The sequence below is a fragment of the Cephus cinctus genome, unplaced genomic scaffold (assembly GCF_000341935.2).
Source record: "Cephus cinctus unplaced genomic scaffold, Ccin1 Ccin1_scaffold0215, whole genome shotgun sequence".
In the NCBI taxonomy this organism is placed as follows: Eukaryota; Metazoa; Arthropoda; class Insecta; order Hymenoptera; family Cephidae; genus Cephus; species Cephus cinctus.
The window spans coordinates 516,301-527,274 of NW_014332933.1; the positions used below are offsets into that span (position 1 = coordinate 516,301).

Sequence of the window (10,974 nt, forward strand, 5' to 3'; positions counted from 1 at the left end):
ACGAGGAATGATATTTACGACTGCTGTTGTCCGCCGTGGAAACCCAAGCGTCTCTTTCGTCTCTATCCGATTCGAGAATTGTCCTGGAATAAATTCGGCCGCTTCTCCACGTGCGGCCTTGCGTCGTCCTTATGCCCGAATCGACGACTCTACGGTCGCGCCTATAGAAACCGGCGCAGGCGACGCTGTGCCGGTAGACAATTATTCAATTGGACTGGAATCTGAACGTCGTTTTTCTCGCTGAAAAAGTCTTCGATTGACAATGAGGGACTGGCAGGCTGATCTTGGATCATTTATTAATTTCTCGCAAAGTAACAAAAGGCTCGCAATACTCAGGCGTATCGATTAATATTGCTTACAGGTTACAGAATCGATTGGCCCAATATTTTAACGAATTGCAATCGCGGCGATCGTAGCACGTGTGCACGCATATACAAAACCAGCGTCATACGAAAATATTCCGCGTGCCAGAATCCTAAACAAATAATACGTCATCCGTATACATTCATATAGCTAATTACGACGATCGATCGATCGCGTTTCTTGTAATTACATCAAGTATTCCTTTATTTGAGAAAAATACTATTTACATTGCACAGTTATATCACTAGAATTGCTAGAGAGTTAAGAAAACATGATTTGCCAAAAGGAGAGAGAGAGACAACTGTCTTGGATCCTGATTCTCGCTCATCGGTCGCATTCACAAATTGAAAATCAGACCTCAAGAGGCACCAGTGAAAAAGTATTATATTTTTTGTAATCACGACAGAACTACCTCTTTCGAATTACATTGATCCAAGGCCGCGTCGAATATTTTCAATTTGGTCCTGTCGAATCGTATTAAAACAAGAGATCCTGTACTCGGCCGACTAAAAGGATCAAAGTCAAAATTCGAATACAGAGAATCTCGAATAAAATTGTCATGACTTTTGAAACTTAAGTCTAAAATAAAAAAATTGCCAATCGTTCGACAGAGACACGTCGGCTGGCATCGTGCTCGGTCGAACGCATTGAGCAATTCTCCTCTTTACTCTCCACAGCTCCATTCGCACGAAGGACAAATATTTATGTAATACGAACACGCAGCCACATAATCCTTCGGCCATGTTTATATGGATACGTTGCTAAAACGTATCGAGAGCAGTAGCTTGAATTGTATAAGTATGTATTTAACGTCGCACAAGAACGAGATAAAAATAAAATGCCATGGATTTTTTTCATTTCGTGCAATTAGAGCCGTGAAAGAATTAATTATAAATCTATTAAAAATCCGATGACGGCTATTAATTAATTTTTACAAACGGATGCAACTGATCGTAAGTGTGAGATGCATCTACACAGGCGCTAATATATAAGTGATTCCCTGCTGGCGATTGTGTTTACTCTAGTGAGCCTTGCGAAAAGGATCCGCGGGCATGACTGAGCTCGCAGGGACCAGGTGACTGTGTGGATACTGTTATTATTTATTTCTTTATCTAACGGAAGATAAAACGCAAAACGCTCTATCCGGTAGCGACGAACGGCCGATCCTTCTTAAGTACTGAATACACTATAGTAATCGGTGTGCAGTTACATTAGCATTACGTTTACACCTATTGCGCGGGTTAATATGTCTTCTGCCATTTTTCGTTTTCATTGTCATTCACCTGTTGTCGATGACCACGCCCAAGAGCTCCATTTTATTATTTATATCGCGAGATACTAATTCACTATAGCCGTAATGTATAATTCACGGGAAAAAACTGCTTGATGCTTGATCCTGGCCGATGAGAAGTCAAAAAGAAAAGAGAGAGCATGCCTGTGAAAGGTGTCTGCTGTAAAATCAAAGAATGATATAAAAATCGCAAAAATCGCAAAAATGGCCTGCGTCGTCTACGTATTGCTTATCCATGCGTATTGACGCGTATGAACATTCTTTTTTTTTCTTCATCCATCATTCAAATATCCTTTTTCTTATCCTGTAAATACTTAATATAAAATATATGTATGTATCCTTATGCTCGCTAAATGTCAAATATATATATTCGAACCTGTGGCGCGCACCATGGAGAAGCTCCCGAGTCTTGTCCAGCGCACGCGATTAAATCCATAAATCGCGTAGATATCTCGCTTCTCATATTGTTTCTCCCTTTCACTCGTTCTCTTTTTCTCTTTCTTCTCCGCCACACGTTGCCATCAGTTCATTCCCTCTTTCGTTCTTTCGAAGATTCAACACCAAACAGTTCACCCTAATATACGCACTTACGGAGAGTCATTACAAAAACGAATCATTGCATATATACAAAAATTGTTACGGTATACAGTGACAACCGTAACGACGATATACATGAAAACATCTCATTAAGTTCATCTCATTAATTTTTTAACGTACCGCACGAGTCACAATCTATGTGTCTTCGCGCTAGCACTTTCACGCGTTTCCTTCGTACTCGCGACTGGCGAGGAGCCAACGGCTGGCCACCTTCCCCTCTACTTCCTCTTTTTCTGTTTTTCATCTCTTTCTTGTGCATTACGCGCCAATCTACGTAGCACGTGCCGCGTAGCTTTCCGTGCCGTTAGTACAATTATCATTCGGCAGCCCTGCTTTTATCGTGCTTCGCCGAGTAAACCAAATGGAGCACACGTACCGACAGACTGCACGTATTAACGTAACGAACCGAGGGCGGCTGGTGCCAGGAGAAGTTCTCTGTGCTGGATTTTATAATTTACTCACAATTCGAGTGAACAAGCGGAATTATAATTCTAATAAGCGCTTAATACGATGATATTATAATAATGGTAAAATAGCTGAGTAGTAAAATAACGTTAGACTAATACCCTTACATACCAGGTGCAGTGCGACATCTCAGAATTGACAGTTTATGTGTCATCATTATTAATCATTGACAGTGCATCGTTCCGTCAGTTAATCACTCTCTCCCTCGCCTGCATCTAATGACGTAAGATACTTAATATCGCGTCATTATACGACTACTTGTATTTCCCCCTTTTTTCTTTTAAGTTTCCAGTTACTTTCCATTATTTTGTGTGACTCTCAGATACAAACTAAGTGTAGAAAACGACCCGCGATTCTATTATTGAAAGCATAAATATTGGTTGCTATGGTAGAGAGGAGGTAATTTTTATGGTTTTTACGACAGTGGAAACTCCTACGAAGCTTCCTTGTATTCTTTATAATTATTTTGTCTTTATCGGAAGCAAAGCATACGAGATAGGGGTTACTTTGAACAGCGCGTCTAATCGGTCATGATATGACGATATATCGAATGTGAAACTGCCACAGGGATCACGGAATAATTTTTCTTCGTATACACGTGCTGAGCGTCAAGCAGTTACGAGTGAATCACCGAGAAGAAAAGTCAACTCGACTTCAAGAGATATGGAACTTCCTAATGTCAAATAAATAACGAATTTCGGCAACGCGGTAAAACTCTTTCTCATTTCATCTCAGAGTGAAAACTGTGGGTAAATTATCGAGAATCGAGTCGATCTTGCAAACAATAAATCTAACAAAAATTTACATCATGACGTTCTGTCCGTTTGTTAGTTCCATTTGCTTCCGGCGGCCATTATTGTTTTCTTGCAAGATTAAACGGACAGAACGACGTATTTCGGGACATTCACGAAATTCGTGACCGCGCTTCGATACGGCACAGCTACATCAGCAAGAGAATACGAATAACAAGGATCTATGGCTCGCAACGAAGCTCAATTAGCGATGGTACGATTAGTTAAATAATACACGTAATTATATAGTAATTAGCGGAAATAGCGCAGATGAGATTCTTTGGAGGAGTTTCACAGATTGGAGTAGGAGAAGAGAGTGTTCATCGCGCGTCCTTTGCAGTCAACTTTTCTATTAGCTCCTGTAAAGGAGCTAATTCTCGTCTATCTATCAGATTGAACTCCTGTGAAAAACAACTTTCCGTTAGAATTCCGGTGAAATTATGTTTCTTCGCATTGGTGTCTATCTCTTTTTTGTCTTTCACGACGTGCGACGTAGTTGCCTACTGCGGGACCAAAAAAAATAATAGAAAAATATTGCGTTACCTGAACGAAGAAAATGAAGTGCTTGAACGACGTGTTTAGGTGAGCCTCCTCACCAAGTTGAACCACCTGGCTGAAGTGCTGATGATAAATATGGGCGTATACCCTGAATAATCGCTTCAATATTGTTTTGGCGATTGAAAGGAAATTTTTAGGGAATGGTACTCCTGTATGGAAAAAACAGAAGTTTTATTTCTAATGTGTCTTGTAAAAGATGATACATTAATTGATATTTGATGCTTACCAATTTTGGAAGGAAACAATGTTTCATCATCCAGCTGATCTTGTACCCATGTCATAAGGTAATCAATGTACTTGGGTGCAGAACACTTGATTGGTTTCTTGACAGTATGACCATCAGCCCAGTGATATTCGTACTTTGGTCCTGCTGACATTATTGGACAACTTTCTTCTGTGCAGAACTCCGTAATAGTACCATATAACATGTTAATCTGATTGAAGAAATCAACAGCTAGGGAAACAAAAGAATATATAATAGACTATTATACTTGCAACATAATGAAATAATATTATATTCCTGTCAATTAAAATATCTGATTTTTTATATCACGATCCACTTACTATTAACAGCGACCCATTCATTGAGATCCTCTCCTTCAGGCAACATAACAGCGAGCCGCAGATTACCAGAGCCAAGAGTGGCAGCAGCATGTTTCATGAGATCATACTGATGTGTCCCCTCAGGGATATTTTTCTTTGGCTTAAATGTTTTTGAAGATCTGCTTCCACTGAAAAACCATTGCACTGTTAAAGAAGACTGTCCAATTCACATTCAAGAAAAGTTTAGTGCCTAAGTATAAAGCTTGAATATATCTAGCTTCAAGGATAATACCCATATCAAAATAGTAATTTCATTTAGATCTAAAACTTGTAAGGAAAAATGAAAAAGGAGCGATGTATTTTTAGAAAAGTATCGACGCATCACACATATGAATTCATGTGTAGGTCAAGAACCCGAATTGGTTATCCGTAGGGGCCTGTCAATCTTTGAATACGAACGAATCCTTTGAAGGAGTGATTTATTATTCCATAATGCAAATTGTCGATGACACATCGATTTTCCGAGAAAAACCTAGTGAACAATGCCGTTTTTAATGTCCAAATTTCATTAATATTCCTTTACGACAACGAATCTAGCGAGGAGTCACAAACGTTCTTTTTGCAGGCTTCAAAGGGAAAGTCGATTTCGAGCGCAGAACTTACAATAGGAAGCTCATCGTGCCGTCGTGTTTGATCCTTCGAAAGGATGATCACCGGTGCGAATTGTCGCCTTCTTTGCTGAACGGTAAAACCGCATAAAATTTCAACAGACGACGTTACGACAATCACTATTGGCTCGCTTGTTCACCGATCGGTATTGAGCAATGCTCAGACAGGCACGAACCAGACAGACTCAGATACAGGACGTTTTGTCAACTGTCCGTGATCCGTTCAGATTCGTCGACTGCACTCCGTTGTCCGTTCCCTTCACACGGGATTCATTTCCCGATGATCTGCGTCACGTCCGCTCCCACGACGTGAAAACCAGTGAGGACGTGACTACAGCCACTTATAAGAGAAAATATTATTGCTCTTAGTACCCCTTCATTTGATAAAATTGGTTAATTTTAAGAAGGAAGGGAACAAACATTTTGTGGATACCTACTGGACCAGAAATATTTGTTCTTTAAAATGTGTAAAGTTTTATTTGTCACTAGTATTTGACATGCCATGAACGAATTTTTCAAACGAACTCGAAGGTCTGTTTTAAAATTTGTTAGATCATAATTTTTACAAATATCTCGATATATAAAATTTGGTAGTTTTGTATTTTGCAAAATATAATATTTACTTACCTATTCCAAGTGCTTATCTCAGTTACTAGTATATACTTACATATAAAATTCAATAATAATTTATGTTGACCAATGAGATTCTTTAATGCTCTTCAGTCAACGGAAATATCCGAATATCCGATTCCTAACCTTCGGGTGGTTTCGTCATATCCGGGTGGGTAGCGCCATTTTGCCGATCGGTACTTGATGCGTAGTGTCGGTGGATGAGTAGACGCTGTCAGCTTCTCGTTTGCGGTTAAAATACACGTTTTCGAAGCTCAACAGCATCGAATATTACTACATAAACTCTACGTGAGTAAGCATACGTGAGTATTATTGTATATTTTATTTGCTGGTAGAGAAAAGGCCAATATTTTGTTAAGTCGTTTTAACATTTTGGAATCTCAAAAGGTAGCTTTATCGTTGAGCAGAGAGCGAGCATGTTTGAAGCGTCCCTTTCAAAAACGCCATTTTTTCTTCGTTGTAAAATAATATTGATTATATTTTTCGCATTTATTTATTGATAACTTGATAAAAAAGAATTCTTTGATGTTTCTTCAAGTTTGTTGTACATAACAGCAATTTATTTTGCCGGTGACCTCAGGTATGACACGGTGTCGCCTATATCCCACGCAGTTACGTTAAACGGCTCAAACGTCTCGTAACTTTCGGTGGCTAAAATTTTATAGTTCGATAAATAATACATATTCTATTAAAGAATTCCCTTTTTCCAAATTTTGCTTCAGTTCAAGAAGCGATTTTACTTTAACGTTTTACAATGAGTTAAACAATTATTTTGAAAGGAATCGTTACTATTCTTGATAATTTTCATATCTACAACATTGTATATGGACAGGGCAACTATATGTCGAACGGCAGTGTAGATCAGAACGAAAAGAAATACAATCCTCAGAAGGACAACTACAGCATGTCGAATGATGGTGGAGATCATGATGATGAAGGATATGTTGTTAAGTTACGAGGACTACCCTGGTCTACCACTGTGGATGAGATTATGAAGTTCTTCAGCGATTGCAGTATTTCTCATGGAAAGGCTGGTATTCATATGACAATGTCCCGTGAAGGGAGACCAAGCGGTGAAGCTTATATAGAAATGGAGACGGAAGATGACATTGAGAAGGCTTGCAAGAGGGACCGAGATCACATGGGTCATCGATACATTGAAGGTCAATACCTTAAACATATGTCATATTGTATATACAGTTAGATGAAGGAAAGAGAGGTTTTAATTAACACTGCATATTATACTTCCAGTTTTCAAGGCAAAGCGGGGTGAAATGGAATGGGTTGTCAAGAGGAGTGGGTTAAATTTGGAAAATGCAATGGATGATGGCTGTGTCAGATTACGCGGGTTACCATTTGGGTGCTCCAAAGAGGAGATAGCACAGTTTTTCTCAGGTATGAGAGTTAATATCCACTGAATTACTCACATACTTTAATTATTGTATTAATCGTTTTAATTATTATTGGCAAATGTCGTTATTTTGTATATATTCATTAGTCAGTGTACTAATGAAATTTTTTGTCTTGTATTCAGTTCAATTCTCGAGATAAAGTGTTAGTAAGATCATATTTTTCTTATAATCTTGTAAAATAACATGTCAAATCACAGGGATTAAAACTTTTTAATGATTATATTATTCAATGAGAATCGAGAATTTCTATGGTACCATACGTAAACTTGCACATTACATTTAAATATCTCTCGAATGTTTATTTTTTGAAAAAGAAGGAAGAGTATAAGATCCATGCAAACCAGTTATAATAACTATGACTTATTCGCAACTATATTCTGCCCTAGAGGCTCAGACCAGTACTCCAGTTGAGATTTAACACGCATTTAGAATTGCAACGAATAAACGAACAAAATGATCTCATTACGTAGTTGAATGGTGCCATCTGCGAGATGATTTGTCATAATGGCTTTCCAAGAAGCAATTCTAAGAAGCGGTTAAAGCTTGACTGACATTTTGATTGCGACGATAGGGCTAATGAAATGTTGCTCTGTAAGGGTTGTTGATAAGTTGACGATACTTTAATATGTAATGGGTGTTACGCTACAATGTGGTTATTTGATTATGTGTGGGTCAGGGTTGGAGATATTGCCGAACGGGATTTCGCTACCGACAGACTACACGGGCCGCAGTACTGGGGAGGCTTACGTTCAATTTGTTAACAAAGATGTTGCGGAGCGCGCTCTGCAGAAACACAAGGAAAAGATAGGACACAGGTGGGGCACTGACGCTAGTTGGGTTTGGGTATACATTATGATTTTTCAATATCATTTTACGATTGTAGTACATGTAGGCCTATCCATTTGTTAGTCGATAGTGGGAAACAGTTTTTACGTAGAGGCAGTTCCTTTACAATCTGCTACTCATACTCGATAAGATACAATCTTCACGTCCTCGCCAGCTGATCACGTACCGATTGTGTCTTGGACTGAATGCTTAATTATTTCGCATCGTCCGAACTCAAATGAATTTTAAATTATTTGAGATTCAACGCTGCCTGTACTCTAAACATCCCAATAAGAATTGACTATCGTTCCGGTCATTCCAGCATCTCACGATGACTGTTTTTGTCTTGTGATTAAGAGGCTAAATTTAAGTAATGGTCAGATTAACTGCTAATTGGTAAGTACATCGTCTCGACTTATTCCGCCATACTGGTGTACAAACGGGAAGTAATGGAAGAGTTTCCAAGTCCGTTTCCCACTTTCGGCCGGCATAGCAAAATAGAGAAACAACCGCGTTCGAAATTCTAAAGAGAATTCGAAACAAAAAAAAAAGAAAGATAAACAAGAGAAAAAAAGAAAATCTAGGCGCATGTAAGCAAAGTACTGTTGGCCCGACCGAAACCTGTGGGTGGGCGCCGGGCGGGAGGTACCCCCTTACACCAAACGCCACCAAAATCCCATGGGAAGTGGGTAGGGCTACCCCAAGGCATTTCGCCGTGGGAGGGTGGGCACTCCGGAGGTAGTAGCCATCACCTTAATTTCACACATTTATTTAATAATTACAATTGCACTTTTCATCCTGGTTTCATCATATTCGTTACAATTGCGTCCAAATCTTATTTCACGCACTTATATATTCCTTCATTTCAAAGAAATACTGCTGTCCAGGACGGTGGAGTTCAATTGTAATTGTACCTTACTACAAAGGTTTATCAGGGTCACATTGATTTGTCGCTGCACGACGTTAGTAAAGAAGGGTGAATTCATGGGACATGAGTATGCATTACTTCTATTATATTTTGCTACTGTCTTTTTGAGTGACAAGAGGCCACCTGGTTATTATAGAGCCAGAACGATACATCCATTTACCACAACTTAATCCAGCTCAATGCAGATATTCCTTTTCACCAGGCTACTTACTGTACCTCTAATGAAACTGATTAAACTATGAAGTATACTAGTCTGTTGACAGATTATATTTGAAAAAGAATCCAGGGCAAAACTGAAGAGTAAAAATTATGTGCTTGCTCTTGTCCATTATGCATCAGACTGCAGTTGGAGTAGCATTATTAATTTTTGAAAAGGGACGATTAACATTTATATCTCTACTATCGCTGTTGCTCTATTAGAAGATTGGGTATTATAATCTGTTTCAAGAAGATATAGTACTATTTTCAAGAACCAGTCAATAAGATCAATTTGATTGATAAAGTCGCTTAGAATTACGAGGTAGAAATGTCAAGGGTTCATTAAAATTCTCTTGAAAAATGTTTTGATACGTCCAGTTCGGGTATATACGATCGACAGTAATCATCGCGTGGAAGGGAATCTCGAATTTTGACAAATGTACCTCGGTCGCCAACAGATACATCGAAATCTTCCGAAGCAGCTTGTCAGAGGTGCGCGCAAGTATTGGACCGAAGATGCGCGGAGGTCCGATGGGCGGATTTAATCAGAGACCAGCTCCTTACGATCGTGGTGATCGATTCGGCGGGATGAATCGTTTTAGTAACAATGGCAGAGGATCCAGAAACAGAGGTAAACATTGTTATTCATGCCTGTTGTGTCAGAACTTTTGAAACGGCAAACAAATTTAGAAGAAATGTTGGAAATTACTTGCATTATGCGTTTGTAGATTTTGACGGCGGCCTGTGGGGCAGTGGGAATAACTTTGGATCGCGTGGTGGAAATATGGGTATGCGTGGGAACATGGACATGAAGGGCGGTAATTTCAGAGGAAGTGGTGACAATTGGAGTGGTAATTCCGGTATGCACTGCATACACATGCGAGGATTGCCATTCAGGGCTACAGAACAAGACATAGCCGACGTAAGTTAATTTAGCTATTACGCTATATTAATCTTGTTATTCTACGTTTAATGTCTTTTTTGTTTAAAGTTTTTCAGACCCGTTGTGCCGGTAAACATTCGAATTATTTTGGAAAATAGTGGTCGGGCTTCTGGAGAAGCTGATGTCGAGTTCGCTACGCATGAGGAAGCTGTTAAAGCTATGTCCAAGGTTTGTTGGGAGGACAATATTGTTTTGCCTTTTTTAAATATAAGATATATATTCTTTTTGCGGTTTGTTTTTAATATATGTATTTTTTACAGGACAAGAGTCACATGTCTCATAGATATATCGAACTGTTCTTAAATTCCTCCAGTGGTTCCAGCGGAATGTCCCTAGGTGGAATTGGAAACTTCTGTGGCGGTAGGTTGCTGTAATTTTTGAATATTTATACTTGACTGTTTTTTTTTGTCTTAATTAGAATATTAGAGTTTTCACGGTAGGTCTGAAGTTTTTGTGGTGGTATTCAAGAACTTAATATTTGAATTTCAGGTTTAGGTAATAACTTCAGGCCAGGTTACTCTCCAAGCAACCGAGGATATAGCAGTCAGTTGGGAGGCAATAATTATAACAGCTTTTGAAAGAGAACCTGAAATTTCATAATCGGTTGGCACTAACGTATTGGAAGGATTTTCGATGACAGATATACGGACGGATCATTTCCATTAAGATCCATTTTAAGCCGTGATGGACTTTCCGTTATAAGCCATTAATCTTTTCCACTTTTTGATTCTTGCAAAAAAAAAGCATATAATATAAACTATA

At 38.9% G+C, this 10,974-nt stretch overlaps 2 protein-coding genes across 3 annotated transcripts; one reads left to right on the forward strand and one right to left on the reverse strand.

The window, feature by feature from the left end:
- Nucleotides 1-279: 279 nt before the first annotated feature.
- Nucleotides 280-6,067, reverse strand: LOC107265330 (MOB kinase activator 1B). Its single transcript, XM_015734688.2, has 6 exons — nt 5,944-6,067; nt 5,272-5,616; nt 4,630-4,796; nt 4,292-4,519; nt 4,051-4,214; nt 280-3,908 (listed from the first exon to the last, which is right to left on the reverse strand). Exons 2-6 carry the CDS (start codon nt 5,283-5,285, stop codon nt 3,828-3,830), a joined length of 654 nt encoding a protein of 217 aa, XP_015590174.1. The 5' UTR covers nt 5,286-5,616; nt 5,944-6,067; the 3' UTR covers nt 280-3,827.
- Nucleotides 6,068-6,073: 6 nt separating this feature from the next.
- Nucleotides 6,074-10,960, forward strand: LOC107265329 (heterogeneous nuclear ribonucleoprotein H2). 2 transcript variants are annotated; one of them, XM_015734686.2, is made up of 9 exons: nt 6,074-6,208; nt 6,739-7,069; nt 7,158-7,301; nt 7,995-8,133; nt 9,728-9,900; nt 9,998-10,191; nt 10,261-10,380; nt 10,473-10,572; nt 10,702-10,960. In XM_015734686.2, the coding sequence occupies exons 2-9, from the start codon at nt 6,748-6,750 to the stop codon at nt 10,788-10,790; spliced, it is 1,281 nt and encodes a 426-aa protein (XP_015590172.1). In that variant the 5' UTR covers nt 6,074-6,208; nt 6,739-6,747; the 3' UTR covers nt 10,791-10,960. The 2 variants fall into 2 exon arrangements, with proteins under 2 accessions (XP_015590172.1, XP_015590173.1); XM_015734687.2 differs by having other exon boundaries at nt 6,083-6,194.
- The last annotated feature ends 14 nt before the right edge of the window (nt 10,961-10,974 follow it).